Here is a 22,628-nt window from a genome sequence, read left to right as displayed (position 1 = left end):
CTTTCTTTCCTTTCTTTCCTTTCTTTCCTTTCTTTCCTTTCTTTCCTTTCATTTATTTCATTTATTTATTTGACAGAGAGAGAGAGACAGTGAGAGAGGCAACACAAGCGGGGGAGTGGGAGAGGGAGAAGCAGGCTTCCCGCTGAGCAGGGAGTCCGATGCGGGGCTCAATCCTAGGACCCTGGGATCATGACCTGAGCTGAAGGCAGACGCTTAACGACTGAGCCACCCAGGTGCCCTTTCTTTCATTTTTTTTAGCTGAAGTATAGTTGATACATGTTACATTAGTTTCAGGTGTACAACATAGTGATTTGAACTGTATATGTTATACTATACTTACTGCAAGTGTAGCTACCATCTGTCACCATACAACACTATTACAATACCTTTGACTGTGTGCCCTACATTGTACCTTTCATCCCTGTGACTTATTCATTCTATAACCGGGAACCTGTACCTGCCACTCATTTCACCCCTTTTTGCCTCTGACAACCACGAGTTTGTTTGTACTTATGCTGTTTCTGCTTTGCTTTGGCTTTTAGATTTCACATAAATGAAATTTTTTGGTATTTGTCTTTGTCTGACTTATTTCACTTAGCATAATACCTCTGGGTCCATCCATGTTGTTGCAGATGGTAAGATCTCATTCTTTTTTTTATGGCTGAGTAATATTACTCTGTATGTGTGTGTGCATACACCACATTTTCTTTATCCATTCATCTATCAGTGGACATGTATGTTGCTTCTATATCTTGGCTATCATAAATAATGTGGCAGTCAACATCAGGGTGCATATATCTTTTTGAATTAGTGTTTTTGTTTTGTTTGGATAAATACCCAGTAGCAGAATTACCAGGTTTTATGGTATTTCTATTTTTAATTTTTGAGGAACCTCTGTATTGTTTTCCACAGTGGCTGCACTATTTTATATTACCACCAACAGTTCACTAGGGCTCCTTTTTCTCCACATCCTTGTCAACACATACTTTGGTGTTGAGTTGTATACTTTATGTATTTGGATATTAACCTCTTATCAGATAAATCATTTGCCGATATTTTCTCCCATTCAGTAGGTTGCCTTTTCATTTTGTTGATCATTTCTTTCACTCTGCAAAAGCTTTTTATCTTGGGGGTAGTCCCAGTTTATTTTTGCTCTTGTTTCCCTTGTCTGAGGAGACCTATCTAGAAAAATGTCACTAAAGCCAATGTCAAAGAGATTACTGTCTATGTTTTTCTCCTAGGAGTTTTATGGTTTCAGGTCTCACATTTAGATTTTTAATCCATTTTGAGTTTATTTTTGTGTATGGTATAAGAAAGTGGTCCAGATGCATTATTTTGCATGTAGCTGTCCAGTTTTCCCAGCACCGTTTGTTGAAGAGACTGTCTTTTCCTCATTGTATTTTCTTGCCTCCTTTGTTATAGATTAATTGACCATATAGTTGTGGGCTTCTTTCTGGGCTCTCTATTCTGTTCCATTGATCTATGTGTCTATTTTTGTGCCAGTACCATCCTGTTTTGATATTTATTGAGTGTTTTTTATCATGAAAGGGTATTGATCTTGTCAGATGCAGTGTTAACTGCATTCTATAATTTATTTTTTTTAAAGATTTCATTTATTTATGTGACAGAGAGAGAGAGCACAAGCAGGGGGAGCTGCAGGCAGAGGGAGAGGGAGAAGCAGGCTCCCTGCAGAGCAAGGGAAACCCGATGTGGGACTCGATCCCAGGACTCCAGGACCATGACCCAAGCCGAAGGCAGTCACCCAACCACCTGAGCCACCTAGGCGCCTCTGCATTCCATAAGTTTTGATATGTTTTGTTTTCATCATTTCAAAGTATTTTATAATTTCCTTGGTGGTTTCTTTTTTGACTCATTGGTTATTTAGGATATGCTGTTTAATTTGACATGTTTGTGAATTTCCCAAATTTCCTTCTAATACTGATTTCTAACTTCATTTCATTGTGGTTGGAGAACTTTGTATGATTTTAGTACCTTTAAAGTTACTGAGGATTGTTTTATGCCCTGACATCTGGTTTACCCTGGAGAATATGCACTTGAGAACAATGTTTATTGTTGAGTAGAATGTTTTATAGATGTCTGTTAGGTCTAGTTAGTTTATAGTTTTGTTCAAGTCTTCCATTTCTTTGTTGGTCTTCTGACTCGTTCTATCCATGAGAGAGAGTGGGGCATTGAAGTTTCCAACTATTGTTGAATTATGTGTTTCTCCCTTCACTTTTTTCAGTTTTGCTTCATGTATTTTGGAACTCTGTGATAAGTGCATATATGTTTATGGTTCCTATATCTTCCTGATGGAAAACATTATAAAATGTCTTTCTTTGTCTTAGTAAGAATTTTAATCTTTCAGTTTTGTACTGTTTGCATGATATATCTTTTTCCTTTCATTTCCAGCCTATGCATGTCTTTGAAAAGTTTGATTCTCTTATAGAAAGCACATAGATGGATCATGTTTTTTAATCCATTCTGCCAATCTCTGGTTTTTGATTGGGATGTTCAGTCTGTTTTCATTTAATGTAATTATAAAGTAGGATTTATATCTGCCACTTAATTTGTTTTCTATCTCATGTCTTTTTTATTTTTTCAATTCCTGCCTTTTTTTGTGTTAAATGGGTATTTTCTAGCATGTCTTTTTAATTTCCTTGTTGTTTCTTCTGTATTTTTTAGTTATTTCCATAGTGATGGTCCTGCTATTGCAATTAACATTTAAAGTTAAACAGTGTAGTTCAGATTAGTACTGAGTTAATTTAAATATCATATAAAAATTTTGGTCCAATATACCTTTATTCCCTACCTCTTTTATCATGCTATTTTACTATTATTGTCATACAAATTGTATCTTTATATAAGTCCATTAACAAATTATTTTTTTTATGCAGCTGTCTTTTAAAGCAAATAGGAGCAGAAAAGAGTTAGAAATAAAAATATCTTTGGAGACTCACTCTCCTTACCTTTTCGAGTCTCCTGGACACTCTGTCCATATCTATACTCTCTATTTTTTCAATAAACTCTGCTCTCACTTCCTCTCAGCTTGTGTTTGATTTCTATCCTGTGTGAAGCCAAGGACCCTCTTGGCTGGCCCTGTGGGATCCCACTCTGGGTCCTTGGACCCAGCCAGCCTGCATCGAAAGTGTGGACTGCAGGGGCACCTGGGTGGCTCGGTTGGTTAAGCATCTTACTCTTGATTTTGGCTCAAGTTATGATCTCAGGGCAGTGAGATTGAGCCCTGTGTTGGGCTCCATGCTCAGTGGGGAGACCGCTTGAGATTCTCTCTCTCCCTCCCCCCTTCACCCCCCCACATGCACGCTCTCTCTCTAAAAATAAAATAAAAATCTTAAAAAAAAAAAAAGTGTGGACTACATTATTCCTCAAGACTGCAGGCCAGGAATGGCTGCTGCTTCACACACTGTTCTGGTCAACAGAGGGAAGAATGCAGAAATTGAGAGAATGCATTTAGAAACTTTCATAGCAATTTCACGGAGTCACCTATGTCTATTGAATCTAATAATAAAAATTAGATGTCCTAAAAAAACAAAACAATACAAATAAAAATACCTTTTTTAAAAAAAACTTTACAGCCAGCACGCAAGCATGAGTGGGGGGAGGGGCAGAGGGAGAGAATTTTAAAGTAAAATCCCTGCTTGGGGGGCGGGGGGAGCCTGATGTGGGACTGGATCCCAGGACCCATGAGATCACAATCTGAGCCAATACCAAGAGTTGGGAACTCTGATTGAGCCACCCAGGTGCCCAATAAAAATATCTTTATACTGTTTTCATAAAACCTATGTAGTTATATTTACTGCTGCTACTTATTTTGTGTAGATTCAAGTTATTGGCTACTCTTCATTTCATTCATTTCAGCCTGAAAGACTCCTTTTGATATTTTGTAGGGCCACTGACAGAGATTCTCTCAGTTTCTGTTCATCTGGAAATGTCTTAATTTCACCTTCGTGTTTTGTTTTTTTTTTAAAGATTTTATTTATTTTATTTTAGAGAGAGAGAGTGAGCAAGTGCACGAGGGGACGGGGTACAAGCAGAGTCTGCACTAAGCCCGACCTGGGGCTCGATCTTAGGTCTCTGAAATCGTGACCTGAGCCAAAATCAAGAGTCGGTTGCTCAATTGGCTTAGCCACCCAGGCGCTCCTCACCTTCATTTTTGAAGGAAGTTTAAGCTGGATACAGAATTCTAAACTAAATTGTTTCCTCTTGCAGCCTTTTATTAATTCATCTAAGTAAATGATTATGTCAACTTACAAATTAAGAGCATCTTCCTTTGTAATCTATGTTCACTCTTTCTTTCTCTCTTCCCCACCCCCACTGCCCCTTGCCTCCCACCTTCCTTATTTCATTGCCCAGAACTTCAGTACAATGCTGAATAGGTGTGGGTGAGAGTGAACATCTTTGTCTTGTTACTGTTATTCAGAAAACATTCAGTGTTTTACCAGAAAATATGTTGATTGTGGGATTTTTTGTAGATAACACTAATATAGAAATATTTTAACATGTCAGTATAAAATGTGAACTCAAGTTCATTCTTGGACAGGAAGGTAGATTGACAGCCAAAAGAAAATAAAAAATGCTTTAAAGTCATGGAAGGTGGGATGCCTGGGTGGCTCCGTCGGGTAAGCATCTGCCTTTGGCTCAGGTCATGATCCCAGGGTACTGGGATCGAGCCCAACATCGGGCTCCCTGCTCCGCGGGGAGCCTGCTTCTCCCTCTGCCTTCCGCTCCACTGGCTTGTGCTCTCCCTCTCTCTCTCTATCTGTCAAATAAATAAATTAAAAATCTTAAAAAAAAATAAAAGTCACTGAAAGTATCATATGATTAAATGTAGTCGTTCTCTTCCTAGTAGCCAAGCACTTATAATGCATCTTAAGATAAGTGTGTTTTTTTATATTTATACCCAAGCCAGGTAGACTTTCCAGGTAGAATTTTTATTACATCTTTTTTTTTCTACTTCTATTATTACTTTACTCGTTTTAGTAAATAAAATTATAACATGTCATAGAAATTTCCCTCTAAATCATATTATCATTCTGAATGAATTACAGTCTGACATATTTCAGTATATTCTTTCAGCTTCCTAGTTCAAAATAAATGACCTTTTTATACTTATAATAAAATGGTGAAATAATGAACTAAACTTAAAGTTGTATTGTCACTAAAATTAGAGAATGTATTTAAAATTGGCTACTATTTTGAATCAAACATCTCTTTCCCATCACTTGAAGGCAGATGTTCTTAGAAACATGAGGCACTGTAGGAGATACGTGTATGGTGTTCATGGAATGTTACCTGTCTGTCTGAAATAATCCTGGTTTTGAGCTTGCCTTTTTACTGTTGTTCAAATGTTACAAATTATTCTTCATGCAAGAAAAAACATCTATAATTCAGATAAAGACTTTAGAACTAAAATGTGTTTCAAATAAAAAAAAAGTTCTCGTTACAAGTGTCTCTGCTGTCAATAATTGGGTTCTTTTCAAGGTTATTTTCCATCAAGGAAAGTCAGCTCTGTTGAATTTTTACCATTCTTGCAGGTATATAGCTTAGAGATATACATAGGTCTGCTTATGTGTAGCCTCTCCTCTCAGAGGAAAAATGAAGTACACTTAGTTCACGTATGGATGTTAAAGGGGTTTGAAGACTATAAGAAATGTAAAACTGGGGGCGCCTGAGTGGCTCAGTAGTTAAGCATCTGCCTTTGGCTCAGGTCATGATCCCAGGGTCCTGGGATCAAGCCCCACATTAGGCTCCCTGCTCGGCAGGAAGCCTGCTTCTCCCTCTCCCACTCCCCCTGCTTGTGTTCCCTCTCTCTCTGTCAAATAAATAAATGAAATCTTAAAAAATGAGTGGCTATTTAAAAGAAAAAGGATATGTAAAACTGTGAATGGATTATGCTAGAAGTTTAATTATTTTTAACAACCAGGTGGCTGGATTTATTCCAAATATTTGTTGAATGAATGAGTGAATTAATTTGCTGAAAATCTTTAAATTTTTATTTCAAGTCTTAATCTGTTGTATTCTATCTACCTAGAAAAATCTATATATAGAGTCATTCCTTTCTCTTTCCTTGTGAAGACAAGCTCTGCTGCTCAGGTTTTCCCATTTTTGTTTAAGCATATTCCCCAAGTTTCCTAGGTTCAAAACTTAGTTTATGAAGAATAAAAGCTAGTGTTCTTTCATATCATTGCCATCATTCTATCCTGCCTTGTCATAACAGCTCCAGATCTTCAGTTTCTCCTTTCCATATCAATCTAAGTAGACCAGATTGTTCTAAAATATTGCCTCAGCCATGTCAGCCCCTTATTCAGTTGCCTTCTGTGAACCCTGCGAGAGTAGACCCCATATCTGTTTTTTGGAATGGTCTTCAAAGTAGTATTGCACAGTCTGGCCCTTTGTTTTCTTTCTTTTCACCTCAGATTCTCCAAGAGTAACAATAAAATCAATAGCAATGACAGTACTCATAACTAGCACTCATTTAATATGTGCCAGGTACTGTCTAAGCACTATTTTAAGTGTTTTACATATATTAAATCATTTAATCCTCAGAATAACTTTTTAAGTTGGGTATATTATCAGGCTCATCTTACAGAGAAGTTAACTTGCCTACGTTTATACAACTTGTATATGACAGAGTCAGAATTTGAATCCAGGTAATCTTGTTCCAAGAGTTTATATTTTTAACTTCTCCGCTGATCTTCCTTTCAGTAACATTCTTCTTTATTTAGTAACGTCAACTCTGTTTTATTTTGTTTTGTTTTTATAGGCCTTGCTAGGTCCTGACTTTTGTTCTTTCTCTTTCCTATCATATGAGAAATTTCCCCCAACTCTTTTCTACTGTTAGCTCAAATTTCTTCTCTTTGTTAAAGTGTAATTCATGTCCCATAAAACCTGTGATAGGCATTTCAGCCCACTAAGTATTTCCCCACTAAGTTTCCATAAACTCTATGACAATATTTTAGCACTTTTCTTTTCGCTTAAACTCTGTTTTGCATATAGGTTTCATTTGACCCACAGGCTTTACAATCATGTTGTGTATGTAAGTTTTGATGATTTATCAGTTCAGTTCCTTTCCCACACATTTGTAAAACATTAAGTAAGACTCATAATTTTGGTTCTCCTCTTGATTCATTGGAAAACCCCATGCTTCTCTATCTAATCAGATAAAATTATGTTCAAAATCTCAGCTCTGCCTAAATGTGATTGTAGGGCACTTTCGCTTACCCATTTTTCCTCATTTCTAAAATGTAGAGAAGAATACCTACTTTGTTGAGGTGTATTAGGTATTAGAGATAATAATATATAAACCATTAGCATATAGAAGCTTCCTTTATTCATTATAGCTTTTAGTCTGGAGCCTTGTTACATGTATCCTATTGATAGTTTCCCCCCAACTTCTCATGCCTTTGTATCCCGTAAAAGATCTCTACTTATTGATCTTGACAGCTCAATCAGTCTTCTTACAGGACTTGTTTTAATAGTGTTAGTATTACCAATTTGTCTAGTCTAGAAATAAGATGAACTATTGTGTCATTTCCAGGGTTCCTTTTAGAACCTTACTGAAGGTTTTTCCATTAGCAGTTTGCAATCTTCTGGCATCCTGGCTACTTACTATATATATATATATATATATATATATAACAAGCCAGCAGTCCCATATTTCTCCAGAACTCTTGGATAGGTGCCGCCTGGTCTACATAATTTAGTTGTATCTAATTTGTTTATTAGATGTAAAATATTTAGAACATTTACCACAATTTGAGCTAATAGCTCTGATCAGTCTCCTTAAAAAGACAGATTGGCAATACAAATCAGAAGGCTTTTCCATGAAATTTTCAGTTTTGATGTCTCTTTTGGAATTTAGGTTTGTTCATGGTGCATGCTTTTTATTAATGAATCTTTGAGTTCTTTGCCTCCATCTGATACCATGTTTGAGGTTGCATTTTATGAATGTGTAACTTTGCACATGTTTACTAAATGATTTAGGTTTTATTTCTGCCTCGTGTTCTTAAAAATATAACCAGCTGCTGTTTAGTTAAAAATGTAATTTAATTTGACTAATGCACGAGTTTTATAGTTCATAAACATGGATATAGTTTCCTTGTTTGTATTCATAAGTCTGTTGGTCCATATGTTAATGTGTGTCTTGATTTAATTTTAATACTTTATTTTAGAGATCAATAAAAACAACAAAAGCCTTAGGGAAGACTTCTTATTGAAATTTTGAAAACATGTTTCTAATTTTAGGAATTCACACTTGTATGTTCAAAATTCCTGCCTATTTTAGTGGTTTTCTAAGTTTTCTATTTTAAGAATTTTATTATTTTTGTTGGCAGAGAACAGCTTTTGATATTGATATAATATTATATTGTATTTATGGAAACAATTGCATTTTGGATGTGTGAAGGAAACATTTCTCCTCAGTTGCTCCATGAAGTTTTTAAGAATCTAATGGCTAGATCTAATTACACACATTAGCAGGTTGTTGTAAATCCAATAACTTATATTAGTGGCTCTTAACATTTGGGGGTTCAGAAAGCCTTTTGTAAAATTGATGATGGCTTTATCCCTTATCAGAAAAGCTCACACATAGACAACGGCAGGAGATTTAAGGACCCCATGAAAAGTTTTTGGGTTTTTTTTTTTGAAATGGGATGTACATGTATACGTAAGTATAATATAAGGCACTAAAGATCATCTTTAAGAAAAATGAAAACAAATTGATATAAATACTCTAAGCAGGGAGGAGTTACATGGGTGCTTGAAAAAACACAGACAGCAGGGCATGGAACAGGGCAGGCTTCATGGAGATAATGGAATTTGAAGGCCCAATAGGCATTCAGAAGACAAAGCCTGTTCCAAGCAGATATAATAGCATGAGCAAATAGAGAGGCAAGAAAGTACCTGACCTCTTTGGATATCCATGAGTATTGAGATCTCTTTGAGGATAATGATTGTTTCTGATTCACCTTTGAGTTCTACACTGTGCTGCACAGTACCTTATGTAATTTTATTTTGTAAACTCAACAAATACTAATTGAATTGAATTTTTTCTTTACTCTTATCATGGTTCCTGAGATCACCTTTTTTTGTGTCCTATCATGTTGTATCTTTGCTCACAAACATATATTTTGTAGGGAAACAAGTTAAATCATGTAATGTCAATGACTGTGCATTAATTGGATTTAAAAAGAAAGCTAAAACTTGTTTTTTTTTATTAGAAGAGAACAGCTTTTGATACAAATTTTATATTTCTTAAATTGTATCTCTGGGAACAGTTGTTTTTTGAATGTCTTAAACGTTTCTCCTCAGTTACTGGGTTAGCTTTTGGGGAACAGTTAAAATGGTCACTAAGGCATCAAATAAACTAATAGGAACCCCAACCAAGTATACTTTTGTTTAACTAAAAGCTAAGCAAAGTCTCTCCTCCTATGGCAATAGAATGAATAAATAATAGATTAATGTATAAGTAATAAATAAGAAATAAGATTTAAAAACTATAATATCTTCTTAAGAGTATTTTTTCCCTCCCCTTGAAAAAGCAGTAGTATCTATGTGGAAGAAGCTTTGGAGCTAGCATTTTCTCAATTTTAGCTGGATACTTAAAAGTGCATATATAAAAAAATAGCAAACTTTCTTGATTATTGACATTTTCTTGCAGGACTGCAAAACATTCCTTGTAACAGTTTTGTTGGCTGGTTAATTTTCTTGCTGCGTTCTTAACTTTAGAGCAGTAGGTCCTGTGTTGGTAAACTATGCTACTTTAATCAGTTTTTTTAAAAAATCTCTAATTTTCTTTCTTGTGTTTTTAATGTTATAATGTGGGCTATTAATTTGAGTGCACATTTTATAGGTTTACTCTTGAATGAGTAATATTCAGTGGGTTCCTACTCTGTGAGGCTGATTCATAGGTGCTATTAATTCCTTGAGGCACTCTTATCTCCTATAGACTGGGTTTTTTTTTTTTTTTAGTGATAGGATACTATTATTCTGATTAATCCACATGAAGAAAAATAATTTGTCCAAGTTTATCCCCCTAAGAAGCATCAGAGGTAGATTTGAATGCCCAAGGGTTGATGACTCTTGAGCCTGATCATAGCAAGTCTCTATCTGTTGGAGCTAGATGGGTTTATTGCTTTGGATCCTTTTAGTATTTTAGCTTGTATCTGTCCTTTATTTGCTTCTCATTCATTTCATGCCATGAATGAAATCAAGAAGATATCCAAAGTCATTGATAATCAGTTGTAAAACATGTTATGTTTCAAGAACATACTTGGGATCCGTTCTTACATATATACATAATCTAGTCCTAGACACATGCTGATTTATGTTGAAGCTGAGGGACTGTATGACAAAGCACTCTCTTCCTCATATTGTGATTGTTTTCTGACTTGCAGGTTTTAAATGCCCAGAGAGCAGGATACAAAGCAGCCATAGTGCACAATGTTGACTCTGATGACCTCATTAGCATGGGATCCAACGACAGTAAGTACAGGTATCACTTTTCTTCTCTCCTGTTTGACAGATCTTTTGAAACTAAAACTTAAGATTTTTTCCCCTCTCATTTTCTGTTTAAAAGGCAAAATTTCTTTTCTTTCAGAAAGATAACTCATCTGAACCCTCTTGGGACAATTTTATTCATGCTGAAGTGGAATTGACTTATTCTTTTCTGAATAGTTAGTTTTGTTTTCTTTTACCTTTGTGTTTCATTTTAGAAGATGTGTTGATATTTTGGCAAAAACAAAGAGAAAACCAAAGCTTTAAATAGAGATAAACATGCTGAGTTAAGGATCCCAGAGAAGAATTCTGGTGATTTATTTATAGATTTACAATATTAAATATTAGGATATGTGTCTATACTAAGTAGCTACTGTATTCTTATAGAATTTCAAAGCCACCTACTTGTGCTTTCTTGCAAAAGTTGGTTATTAGCTTCTTAACATACATTGACATGCCTGTAGCTTTTCATTCAAAATGGGAATATTTTCCCTTATTCTCTTAGCTTGTAGGGAAAAATGAGCCAATTTTAACCAAATAACTGGCTTTAAGCAGTGACTTTTAAGCTGTACACTTTCACTTAATTTGGTGAGAGTGATAAAGGTATCTTTTGTTATGTTAATGATGTGACTTTGGGACTGCATCTGAGGATGAGGGCTGGCTGCCAGGAGAACCAACCCTGTGAGCTTTCAGTTCCACCCCCCTGGATCTCTGGGGAGAGGCAGAGGACTGGAGGTTGAATAGATCTCCAGTGGCCAGTGGTTTAATCAATTGTGCCTGTGTAATGGAGCCTCCATACAAAACCAAAAGGACAGGGTTCAGAGAGCTTCTAGGTTGGTGAACACATGGAGATCTGGGGAGAGTTCCATGCCCTTTCCGGGCATGGAAGCTCCACATCCCTTCTCGCATACCTTGCCCTATGCATCTCTTTCATCTGGCTGTTCCTGAGTTACATTCTTTCATAATAAACTGATAATTTGGTAAGTAGATTGTTTCTCTGAGTTCTGTGAGCCACTCTAGCAAATTAATTGAACCCAAGGAGGGGGTTGTCAATGGAACCTCTAACCTAGAGCTGGTGGATCAAAAGCACAGGTGATAACCTAGACTTAAAACTGGTGTCTGAAGGGTTGGGGGCAGTCTTGTGAGACTAAACTTTAACCTGTGGAATCTGTTGCTATCTCCAAGTAGATAATGTCAGAATTGAGTTGAGTTGTTCCATGGTGTGGGGGAGATCCCCCACATATCCACTGGAAATTGGGTTCAGAACCCAAAACGTACTGCCAGCATTCATGATTGAGTATTTTATTTTTGTTTTTCTTCTAGCACATAACCATAATACCTCTGGCTACTAAGTGCCATTGAGTCTCCCATGCAAGAAAGAGCTTGGAGGAAAGGGCAGATGTAAAGCTATGGACTGGTATCCTACATTGGAATATATTTAAGACTTTAAATAACTAGATCCTCAACAGGAAATATTTTGGAGCCCTTGACTAAATTTTTTGTAGTTTAAGACAGTATTTGTCATTGTTGTTTGAGTAGAACCCTTTTCTTCTTACCCCTAGTAGAATCTGAGGCAAAATTATAATTTGTAAAAAGTAAAACTTGGTAATAAGTTCCTTTGTTAATTTCTATATATATTTAAAAGTATTATTTAACATTCTAGATGATTAAATCATTATAATGCATGAGGTACCCTTAGGAGGTTCTAGCATTTCACAAGAAGTTTGACAATCACTGCTGGGAATTAGAGGAATTGATGAAGGTACTTTACTTGCCAAATAAACTAGTTCTGTTGGCACTGCAGAGTTGACACAATTTTCTTCTTTAACTACCTCTCTTAAAAAAATACACACACACACACACACACACACACAGGTCAGTAACTTTTGTTACCTATATACATTACTAGCAAAATGGAAAGCATGAATACTCAAGAAATAGGTGTGAATTTAAATTGAAGCTCTCACTTGTATTAGCTATATAACTTTAAGCAAGCTACTTAACTCCTTGTGTGTTTTGCTGAAGGCCTGAGCCAAGTGTTTAGCAGGCTTCAAGACCTGCTCAGGCGTTTTGAGTTAAACAGATTCATATTCTAAGCTATTTACTCTTTTTACATGTTTTCAATAAAAATTTTGTAAGCAGAAAGTGCCTGTTCCCTCTAACACCTGTTTTGTCTTTGTAATACCATGAAACCTTTTTGTGGTAATCATGTCAGTTGCTAAGGAAAATATGCTAAATGTTAAAAGTAGCACATAGCCATGTAATCCTGTTGTTGCCATGGAAATGTTCCAACTGAGCTATTAAATTTCAAAGATTGCTCAGAATTTTGGTTCTTTATTGCTTGGATTCTTTCTGTGATATTTTGCTCTATCCTTGTGTATGTATGTTTTGGACATTTCATATATTCAGAAACAAATGTAAAGATCTTTCCCATTTTCATCTTTGCTCTTACTTGGTAGAGGAAAGGAAAGCGTGGATTCATTAAAAGAGGCATGTATCTATCCCCCTTTTTAAGGTTTAGTCTACAACCACAAAGAATATTGCACATGTTCTCCTAAGAGCAGACATTCTAGTATCTGGAAATAAAAGGAAGTCTTAAAAGCCCCTTGCAGCCAACATTTCACACAAGGAATTTGTCTGTTTTTTATTTCAGCTAGGACATAGGATGGGTTAACTCAATGAGCCAATAATATTTATCATCTTCAGAAGGCAGCAGAATGTGATGGAGAAAACCCCAACTTAAGAACCGGAAATGTGGGTTTATTCTTCTAGGTTAGTTAATATATGAACTTTGGGAAAGTTACTTAACCTTTTAAGCCCTTTACTTTCATCTGTAAAGGTGTGAGTAATTTTAGTTTTTATTTGACCTGACAAGGTTGTGAAGATCTGCCATCCCATGCCAGAGTTGCAGGAGCCTAGATTAGGAGGCAGAGCCTCAAGTTTGAGTCTCGGCTGTGCAAATTCCTAATTGTATAACCAGGGCAGGTTATCAATATGTCTGGGTTTGTTCTCCTTTTTTACTTGCTGTCTTCCTTCAACAAATATTTTTTGACAGGCTGCTCTTCATTAGGTACTATTTTAGGCACCATGACTATAGCAGGGAATGATACAGTTTAAGGCCCTGCTCTCCTATCTTTCAGTGAAGTAGCAGAATGCAGTAGTTAACAGTGTGGCTTTTAGGTACTGCCTGCTAGGGTTTGAATTGCAACTGGATCACCTGCTAGCTGTGTGACCTTGGTAATGTTACCTTACATCTCTGTAGGCCTCACCTTTCTGATCTGTAAAATGGGAATGATAATAGTACTTAACCCATTGGGTTGTTGTTGAGGATTGAATGAATTCAGACATAGAAAGCATCTAGAAGATTGCCTGTTTCTTAGTGGTAAGTTACTTAGCTAGTATCTAATTATATTATCATCTATTTATTATACATTATGTAATGGCAGCAATAATAATAATTTATGGCTACTTAGCTATTATTACTGCTATTATTACATTCTAGGGTGGGAGAGAGGAAATGAACACATAATCAAAGAGATATGCTGTATATCAAGTAGTGATAAGTACTATAAGGAAAATCATGTCAGGGCGCCTGGGTGGCTCAGTTGATTAAGCAACTGCCTTCAGCTCAGGTCATGATCCTGGAGTCCCGGGATCCAGTCCTGCATCAGGCTCCCTGCTCAGCAGGGAGTCTGCTTCTCCCTCTGACCCTCCCCTCTCTCATGCTCTCTCTCTCAAATAAATAAATAAAATCTTTAAAAGAAAAATCATGTCAGGCTGAAGGGATATAGAGTGGCAGGGATGAGAGGAGGGTGCCTATTTTAGGTAGGGTGGCCAGAGAAGGCTTCTATAAGGCTTTGACATTTAAACATAGGTCTACAGCAAGAGACTGAGCCATGCAGATTTCTGGAGTAGTGTTCCAAGGAAAGGGAACAGCAAGCAAATGCAAAGGCTCAAAGATAAAGCATATTTGGTGTTTTCAAGGTGTGACAGAAAGCCACAGTGGCTGGAGTATAGTGAGCAAGGCAGAGAGAGTGGCAGAGGAGGAGGTTAGAGAAGGGGCCAGTGGTAAGATCATGTTGGGTATTTGTAGGACTTTGGAATTTGTTATGTGTAGCTTTTAAACAGAGATGTGAGGTGATCTTTTATTTTAAAAGGATCACTTTGGCTGTTCTTTGAAGAATAGATGGAAGGTGAAAGGTGGGCAGGAGTGCCAACAAAGAGACAAGTCAGAGTGTTGCTGCGGTAGCCAGGCCAGAGGTGATGGTGATCTGGAGTATTAGCAGTGACTGTGATGAGAAGTGATAGAATTATGGCTCTGTTTTGAAGTTGATAGGATTTGATAGAAGAAATGAGGAAAGGGAGGAGTCAAGAATGATTCCAAGGTGTACAGCCTGAGAAACTAGGTGAATACAGAACGCTGTTTACAGAGAGGAGAAAGACCAGGAGTAGAGCTGATTGAGAGGAAAGAGAGAGTGAGAGTTCCATTTGAAAAACATTAAGTTGAAAACATCTATTAGGCAATCAAGTGGAGATACTGGACAGGCAGTTGGATATGTGAATCTAGAGATGTTGGAGTTGGCCATCTACATTGTAATTTGTCTACGAGATCGTGACAACACTATTGCAGTGTATATTTCACAGAGTTGTTTTGTGGATCAGAATTAAAATTTAGCATTTTTTTAAAAGTATTTTGTGAACTAGAACATGTTTGGTTTTGTTTTCACTAGATAAATAATATTGCAAAGTCTCCAAGATGGCTTTTCATATTTGCATACATTTCTCCCTTCTTCTGACTAAAGTGAGGAACTTTTTACATATCTTTAGATATCATAACTCAAAGAAGTTCTGTCACTTCCAGTAATTATTGACATGACAGGATATCTGAGGTGTATCATTGAGTGAAAGGAAGCTTATACTTTTTTCCATTATTATGTGGTCCCACTGATATAAAAATTGTGATTAAATATTCCTTTACCAACCATTTTGGTTCCTGCCCTCCTGGAGCTTATATGGGGGCATGTGTATGTGAAAGAGGGGCAGGGATGGGAAGAGAGGGAGGAAAGGAGAGAATGAGCGGAATGAATGATTATATTTGCATAAAACAAAAACAATCTAGAAATGAAAAAAATGTACTCTACCAAGGATACCAAGATTTTATAACTTTCGAACTTGTTTTTGTGGGGCGCCTGGGTGGCTCAGTCAGTTAAGTGTCTGCCTTCGGCTCAAGTCATGATCTCAGGGTCCTGGGATAGAGCCCTGCATTGGGCTCCCTGCTCAGTGGGGAGTATGCTTCTCCCTCTCCCTCTGCCTGCCCCCACCCCCCGCTCATGCTCTCTCCCTCTCTCTCAAATAAATAAATAAAATCTTTAAAAAAAATTAGAAAGTGAGTCCTGCTAATGTTTAAAAAAACAAAAACTTGTTTTTATAAGGATTAAAGAAAACACAACTGCAGGTGCTTAGGTTGGAGGGGAGGGGTTGAAAATAAAGGGGGAGGGACAAGGGAATTTTGGGGGTGAGAGAACATTCTGTATCTTGTTTGTGGTGGTGGCGGTTACATAACTGTATGTGTTGAAACTCATAGAACTGTTTATTACTTCAAATAAAACCTTTGTATTTGGGTGGGAAGGATAATGGTTGTGTGTGGTTTTCTTGTATCCCCCCCCTTTTTAAAATAACAAATTTGCGTTTAAAAAAGAAATGTAGAACAAAGTTATTGTGAAAAATGTAATGAAAATAAATGGACTTTCTCTAAAGCCAAATTTGTTAAATTAACTCACAGCTAAAAATAAGGCTACTTTTTCTCTTGTAAATTTAAGAGGATCTTCCTGAGTAATGGGTAATTTTTATAAACTTCTCTTTTGTTGGCATTTGATTTTGGTTTTATAAATAGGTATAAGAATCCAGTTTCTTAAGACCTCAAACAAAACAAAGCTTTACTCTGAACTCCAGGCTTAGGAGGAAGTAGAAATTTACTCGGCTTTCCTATTCTGTGCCCTTTCTCAACTTCTGTCAGCCCTTCACTCTGGAAAGCCATAGATATATGGTATCATTTTGAGACTTCTGTAAAGTGGTCTTTTCTTACATTCTTTGGCTTGTATGTCTCCTGGGAATGGGTATGTAAAAAAAGCTTTTTCACTTTTTCATTTAAGTTATATGTGGAAAGAAAACTTAAAATTTCTTTCTCTTTTCTAAGAGTTAATAATGTCTATAGAAGAATAAATCAAAAGGAAATATTAAAAATAATTATATCTAATCTTCATAGGACTGTTGAGATAGTATGATAATGTATGTATGCAAAATGTTAGCTTTTGTTACTGTAAATGTAATAGTATTTCTCAACCACTGTGATTGATGATGGTATAAATCTGCAATCAGGAAAATCAACCAAGTTGAATTGATTGTAATTGTTTCCAGTTGCATTTGCTGCTGTTATGAAGAAAGTAAAGTTGATTGTACACGGAGTATGGGATTTTAAGAATAATTTTATTATTATTTTATACAGTTGATGTGCTAAAGAAAATTGACATCCCATCTGTCTTTATTGGGGAATCATCAGCTAATTCCCTGAAAGATGAATTTACATATGAAAAAGGGTAAGTAATGGATATAAAAAATAATCATGTAGCTTAATATTCTTTATATTAGGGTAGAACTATATTAGTTGTAACCAAGGTTATGTTTTAAAATGAACTCTGCTGTGCTAAATTACCTCTTAAGTCATTATGATTTTAAGACTGTATTGTAATATTTTGTCTGTGCATGATTACATTTTGAAAATATACTCATGCTAGAAAGCCTAAGGCACCGGTGTTGCCAAAAAGATACCAGACTTTCAGGGCATCTGGGTGGCTCAGTCGGTTAAGCATCTGCCTTTGACACAGGTCATAATCCCAGGGTTCTGGGATTAGATTAAGCCCCACGAGGGCTCCCTGCTCAGCGGGAAGCCTGCTTCTCCCTCTTCTTCTACCCCTCTCCCTGCTTGTGCTTACATGCACTCTCTCTCTCAAATAAATAAATAAATAAATATAAATAAGTAAATAAAAAAGTAAGTAAGTAAATAAGTAAATAAATGTCTTTAAAAAAAGTACCAAACTTTCCCTTTTATAGATCAGTCAAATCATTGGTATTTAGTAACAGTGTGATTTACATTTATATGACACTTTTCATTAAGACATATTTATATTTTATTAAAAAGAGATTTGTTATAAACACAATCCAAAACACAGTGTGCTATTCACTTAATTTTTACAAAGACAAAAAGTTTGTTTTCAAGTTTGAAAAGTTTCATTTGGAATAAAAACTTTTAAATGGAATTTCCCCCAAAATCTCATTACCAGGTTAACATAGACCAAAACTAACTGAGGCCCGGCTGTTTCATGTCATATAGAAAACATTGCAATTAACACTTCAGAACTTCTTCCATGGAGCAGATAGTAGGCTGGAGCAGGCTTTTGACTAAGAGGAATAATAACAACAATATTAGTAATAAAAGCAATAATGTTTATTGAGTATTTGGCCAAGTGCCAGCACTCATGAAAGCAAGACTTTTACACTTTTTATCCATTCAATTTTCACAACAACCCTCGGGAGGTTGTTATTATCTCTTATTATCTACATTTTCCAAAAGAGGAAACTGGCACAATGAAATCCAATTTTAATTATTGGGGGGGGAATCTATGAACATTTGAATTTGAAAATGCACAAAAAGAAGAGGGAAAGTCTTTTTTTTTTTTATAAGATTTTATTTATTTATTTGACAGAGACACAGCGAGAGAGGGAACACAAGCAGGGGGAGTGGGAGAGGGAGAAGCAGGCTTCCCGTGGAGCAGGGAGCCGATGTGGAGCTCGATCCCAGGACCCTGGGATCATGACCTGAGCGGAAGGCAGACGCTTAACGACTGAACCACCCAGATGCCCTGGGAAAGTTTTTCTTTTCTTTCTTTTTTTTTTTTTTTTTTTGAAAGTTTTTCTATTAATTGTTTTTGTCATTTTCCCTACACAGTTTTGATATTTAAAATATTGTTCATATATTATATGCTCAGAACATCTTTTTTAAGTTCCAGAATGTAATCTGGAATGTGCTTAGAAATAGTTATGTTAAGATGCTATTTTGTCAACCATGCTTGTTTAGTTAGTAGAGGGGTAAACTAATACTTTTGCCTCAGTATTGTTCCCTCATTTAGAAAAAATCTGTATATTTTAATATGTGTCATAAAGAGTCTTTTTTGGTTTTTATTATAAAATCATTACTTTTTAAATTAAAAAGTAATACATACTGGTAAAATATGGAAAAATTCAGAAATATAAAGCATTAAAATGGAAGTCCCTATGCTTCTCTTCTCTAACAGCGGCAACTACTTTTTAAAAAACTTTAAATTTTCCCCATTTTTGAATACTCACATTTAGTTAATGATGATGTGCTCACTAAATAGAACCATGCAGTATATAGTATTTTGTAGCATGCTTTATTTACTTAATATTTGGACCCTTTCCATGGTAATACAATTCCACAAAATCCCTTATCTTAACTTGTGGGGACAGATGTATTGCGGAATTAAAATTTTTTTGGAATTTTAGATGTTAAGTACAATTCCAAACATAATTTGAGGCAGCATCCCAGAATCAAACAAATTATCTATATCTGCAGTGAATGCATGGGTATTTTATCATGTCAGTTCAGGTTGACTATCAGATGAATTGCCAACATTATTTTTTTTAAAGATTTTATTTATTTATTTGACAGAGAGAGAATGAGAGAGAGCACGAGAGGGAAGAGGGTCAGAGGGAGAAGCAGACTCCCTGAGCAGGGAGCCCGATGTGGGACTCGATCCTGGGACTCCAGGATCATGACCTAAGCCGAAGGCAGTCGCTTAACCAACTGAGCCACCCAGGCGCCCGCCAACATTATTTTTTAAGGCTTTTTAAGTTTCATAATTGTGCATAAGGGACCATAAACATGTGCATACACATCTGCCTCATCCATCTGTCAGCTGGCCTTTGTCTGTCTCCATGTTTGCCTGCCTACCTACCCACTCACCCATAAATTTATTCTACTTAAAAAAATTACTTTTTTAAAGATTTTATTTGTGGGATGCCTCAGTCGGTTACACCTCTGCCTTGGGCTCAGGTCATGATCTCAGGGTCCTGGGACCGAGCCCCACATCGGGCTCCCTGCTCAGTGGGGAGTCTGCTTCTCCCTCTCCTTCTGCCCCTCCTCCCTACTCATTCTCTCTCTCATAAGATTTTATTTATTTATGAGAGAGAGGGAGCACAAGTTAGGGGGTGGAGGGTCAGAGGGAGAGGGAGAAGCAGACTCCCCACTGAGCAGGGAACCCAACACAGGGCTCGGTCCCAGGACCCTGAGATCATGACCTAAGCTGAAGGCACAGTCTTAACTGACTGAGCCACCCAGGCGCCTCTTAAAAATTATTATTGAAGCATAGTTGACATGCAATGTTATATTAGTATCAGATGTACAGCATAGTGATTTGATAATTCTATACATAACTCAGTGTTCACCATGATAAGTATAGTCCCCATTTGTGATGATACAGTGTTATTACAGTATTATTGACTATATTCCTAATGTTGTACTCTTATCTTTGCGACTTATAACTGGAAGTTTGTAGTCTGTTTAACCCCCTTCACCTGTTTCACCCATCACCACCCACACTTCCCCTCTGGTAACAACCAGTTCTCTGTATTTAAGAATCTGTGTTTTTGTTTGATTTGTTTTTTAGATTCTACATATAAGTGAAATCTTTTGATATTTGTCTCTCTGTCCACTTAACTTCACTCAGCATAATACCCGCTAGGTCCATCCATGTTGTCATGTGGCAAGATTTCGTTCTTTTTTAATGGCTGAATAATATTATTTTGTGTGTATGTATGTTTGTGTGTGTTTCTTTGTACACATACATACCACATTTTTTTTATCCATTTGTCTCTTGATGGATACTTGGGTTGCTTCCATATCTTGGCAATTATAAATAATGCTGCAATAAACATAGGGGGCATGTTTCTTTTTGAATTAGTGTTTTTGCTTTCTTTAGGTGAATACCCAATAGTAGAATCACTGGATCATATGGCATTTCTATTTTTAATCTTTTAAGGAACCTCCACAGTGTTTTCCACAGTGGTCGTACCAATTAACATTCCCACCAAAAGTTCACGAGAGTTCCCCTTTCTCTAACATCCTAACCAGTACTTATTCTACTTTTTATTATGGAAACTTCCAAGCATATTTAAAAGTAGAGAGATGAGTATAATGAATCTGATCATTTAGTTTCAAAATTATCAACACATGGTCAGTTTTTTTTTGACTGTCCACCCTTAAACCCCACCCCCTTCAACCTCTTTCTTTCCCACACCATGATTATTTTGAAGCAAGTCCCAGACATCCTGTCATTTCTACTGTAAATATCTGAGAGTATATCACTAGAAGATATTTTTACATATAAAAACGTACTATTGTTTTTTTGGGGGGGAAGTATACATTAATTTAATATCAACACATATTTTAGTCTTCAGATTTTCCCAACTGTCTGAAATTCTTTTTTTTAAGTATTTGTTTGAAGCAGAATCTAAGTAATGCCCATACATTGCAATGGTTCTTTATGTCTTAAGTTTTTTTTTAAGTTTCTTTTAATTGAGGTGACTGTTGAGAGTGAAAAGAGTTATTTTTAATAATTACATTGGGACAACAGGCATAAACCACAACTCACCCAGGCAAATCAGGGCATATGCTGATGCTATTTTTAATCCGTAAATTTGCCATGTGTCTTTTTTTTTCCCCTAGTCATTTATTTATTGAAGAAATTGGGTTATTCTGTAAAACGTACCCGAACTTTTCCGATTGCATCCATGGGTATTGAATTTTCCTTTGTTACTTATTTTTCCTATTAATTGCTAATAGTTCTAAAGGTTTGTTTGTTTTTTAAAGATTTTATTTATTTATTTGACAGAGACACAGCGAGAGAGTGAACACAAGCAGGGGGAGTGGGAGAGGGAGAAGCAGGCTTCCCGCTGAGCAGGGAGCCTGATGTAGGGCTCGATCCCAGGACCCTGGGATCATGACCTGAGTGGAAGGGAGACACTTAACAACTGAGCCACCCAGGCACCCCTAGAGGTTTGTTTTAATTCAAGTGTGATTACAGGGCACGAAGCATAGGTAATGTAAGGATACTTTATATATGCTATTATGTATTTCCATCAGGAGACACATAGTATTTGGTTCTCTCTCTATGGTGAGCAATCATTGATGATAACTGCCTAGTTCCATTAGTTCTTTAGGGTTTGCAAATATCTAATTTTATAATTCCTTCTTCATTTATTAGCTAAGATGCTTCTATAAAAAGAACTTGCACCTTATCGATTATTTCATTACCTTGATATACAGTCTGTTTAAGAAAGCTAGGATAGGGGTGCCTGGCTGGCTTAGTTGGTGGAGCATGTGACTTTTGATCTCAGGGTTGTCAGTTTGAGCTCTATGTTGGGTGTAGAGATTATTTAAAAATAAAATCTTAAAAAGAGGGGTATCTGGGTGACTCAGTCGATTAAGTGTCCAACTTGATTTTGGCTCTGGTCACAATCTTATGGTCCTGGGATTGAGCCCTGCATCGGGCTCCACGCTCAGTGGGGAGTTGGCTTGGGATTCTCTCTCTCCCTCTGCCTCTGCCCCTCGCTTCTGCATGTGTTCTCTCTCTCTCTCTCTCTCAAATAAAGAAATCTTAAAAAAAAAAAAAAAGGATAAACAATTCCTTCCCTTCATTTACTGTTTTTCAAAATGATTTGGTTCACTAGCATCTTCCAAAGATGATTTATGTATATGTTCAAAGTATCATAATGAACTCATGAGTTAAAACTCATTGAATATGCTTCAGCCCATTGTAGTTATCTTTTTTTATTACGTTATGTTAATCACCATACATTACATCATTAGTTTTTGATGTAGTGTTCCATGATTCATTGTTTGTGTATAACACCCAGTGCTCCATGCAGTACATGCCCTCTTTAATACCCATCACCAGGCTAGCCCATCCCCCGACCCCCTTCCCCTCTAGAACCCTCAGTTTGTTTCTCAGAGTCCAGTCTCTCATGGTTCGTCTCCCCCT

At 36.5% G+C, this 22,628-nt stretch overlaps 1 protein-coding gene across 9 annotated transcripts in view; it reads left to right on the top strand.

Moving 5' to 3' along the window:
- Positions 1-22,628, top strand: part of RNF13 (ring finger protein 13) — a 158,341-nt gene that overhangs the window by 78,188 nt on the left and 57,525 nt on the right. For 6 of the 9 annotated variants that reach the window (XM_025880593.2, XM_073898629.1, XM_073898627.1 and 3 more), the window contains 2 exons: positions 10,413-10,500; positions 17,018-17,108. In XM_025880593.2, the coding sequence (XP_025736378.1) occupies positions 10,413-10,500; positions 17,018-17,108 (179 nt within the window). Of the gene's footprint in view, positions 1-10,412; positions 10,511-17,017; positions 17,109-22,628 lie in introns of all 9 variants that reach the window. The other 3 variants (XM_073898644.1, XM_073898634.1, XM_073898626.1) reach the window with 2 other exon arrangements.

This window comes from Callorhinus ursinus, unplaced genomic scaffold (genome assembly GCF_003265705.2).
Source record: "Callorhinus ursinus isolate GAN/ISIS: 27379988/994484 unplaced genomic scaffold, GSC_fseal_2.0 scaffold1, whole genome shotgun sequence".
Classification (NCBI taxonomy): domain Eukaryota; kingdom Metazoa; phylum Chordata; class Mammalia; order Carnivora; family Otariidae; genus Callorhinus; species Callorhinus ursinus.
The sequence above is the reverse complement of the archived record's forward strand: the minus strand, read 5'-3'. Positions and strand labels throughout refer to the sequence as shown.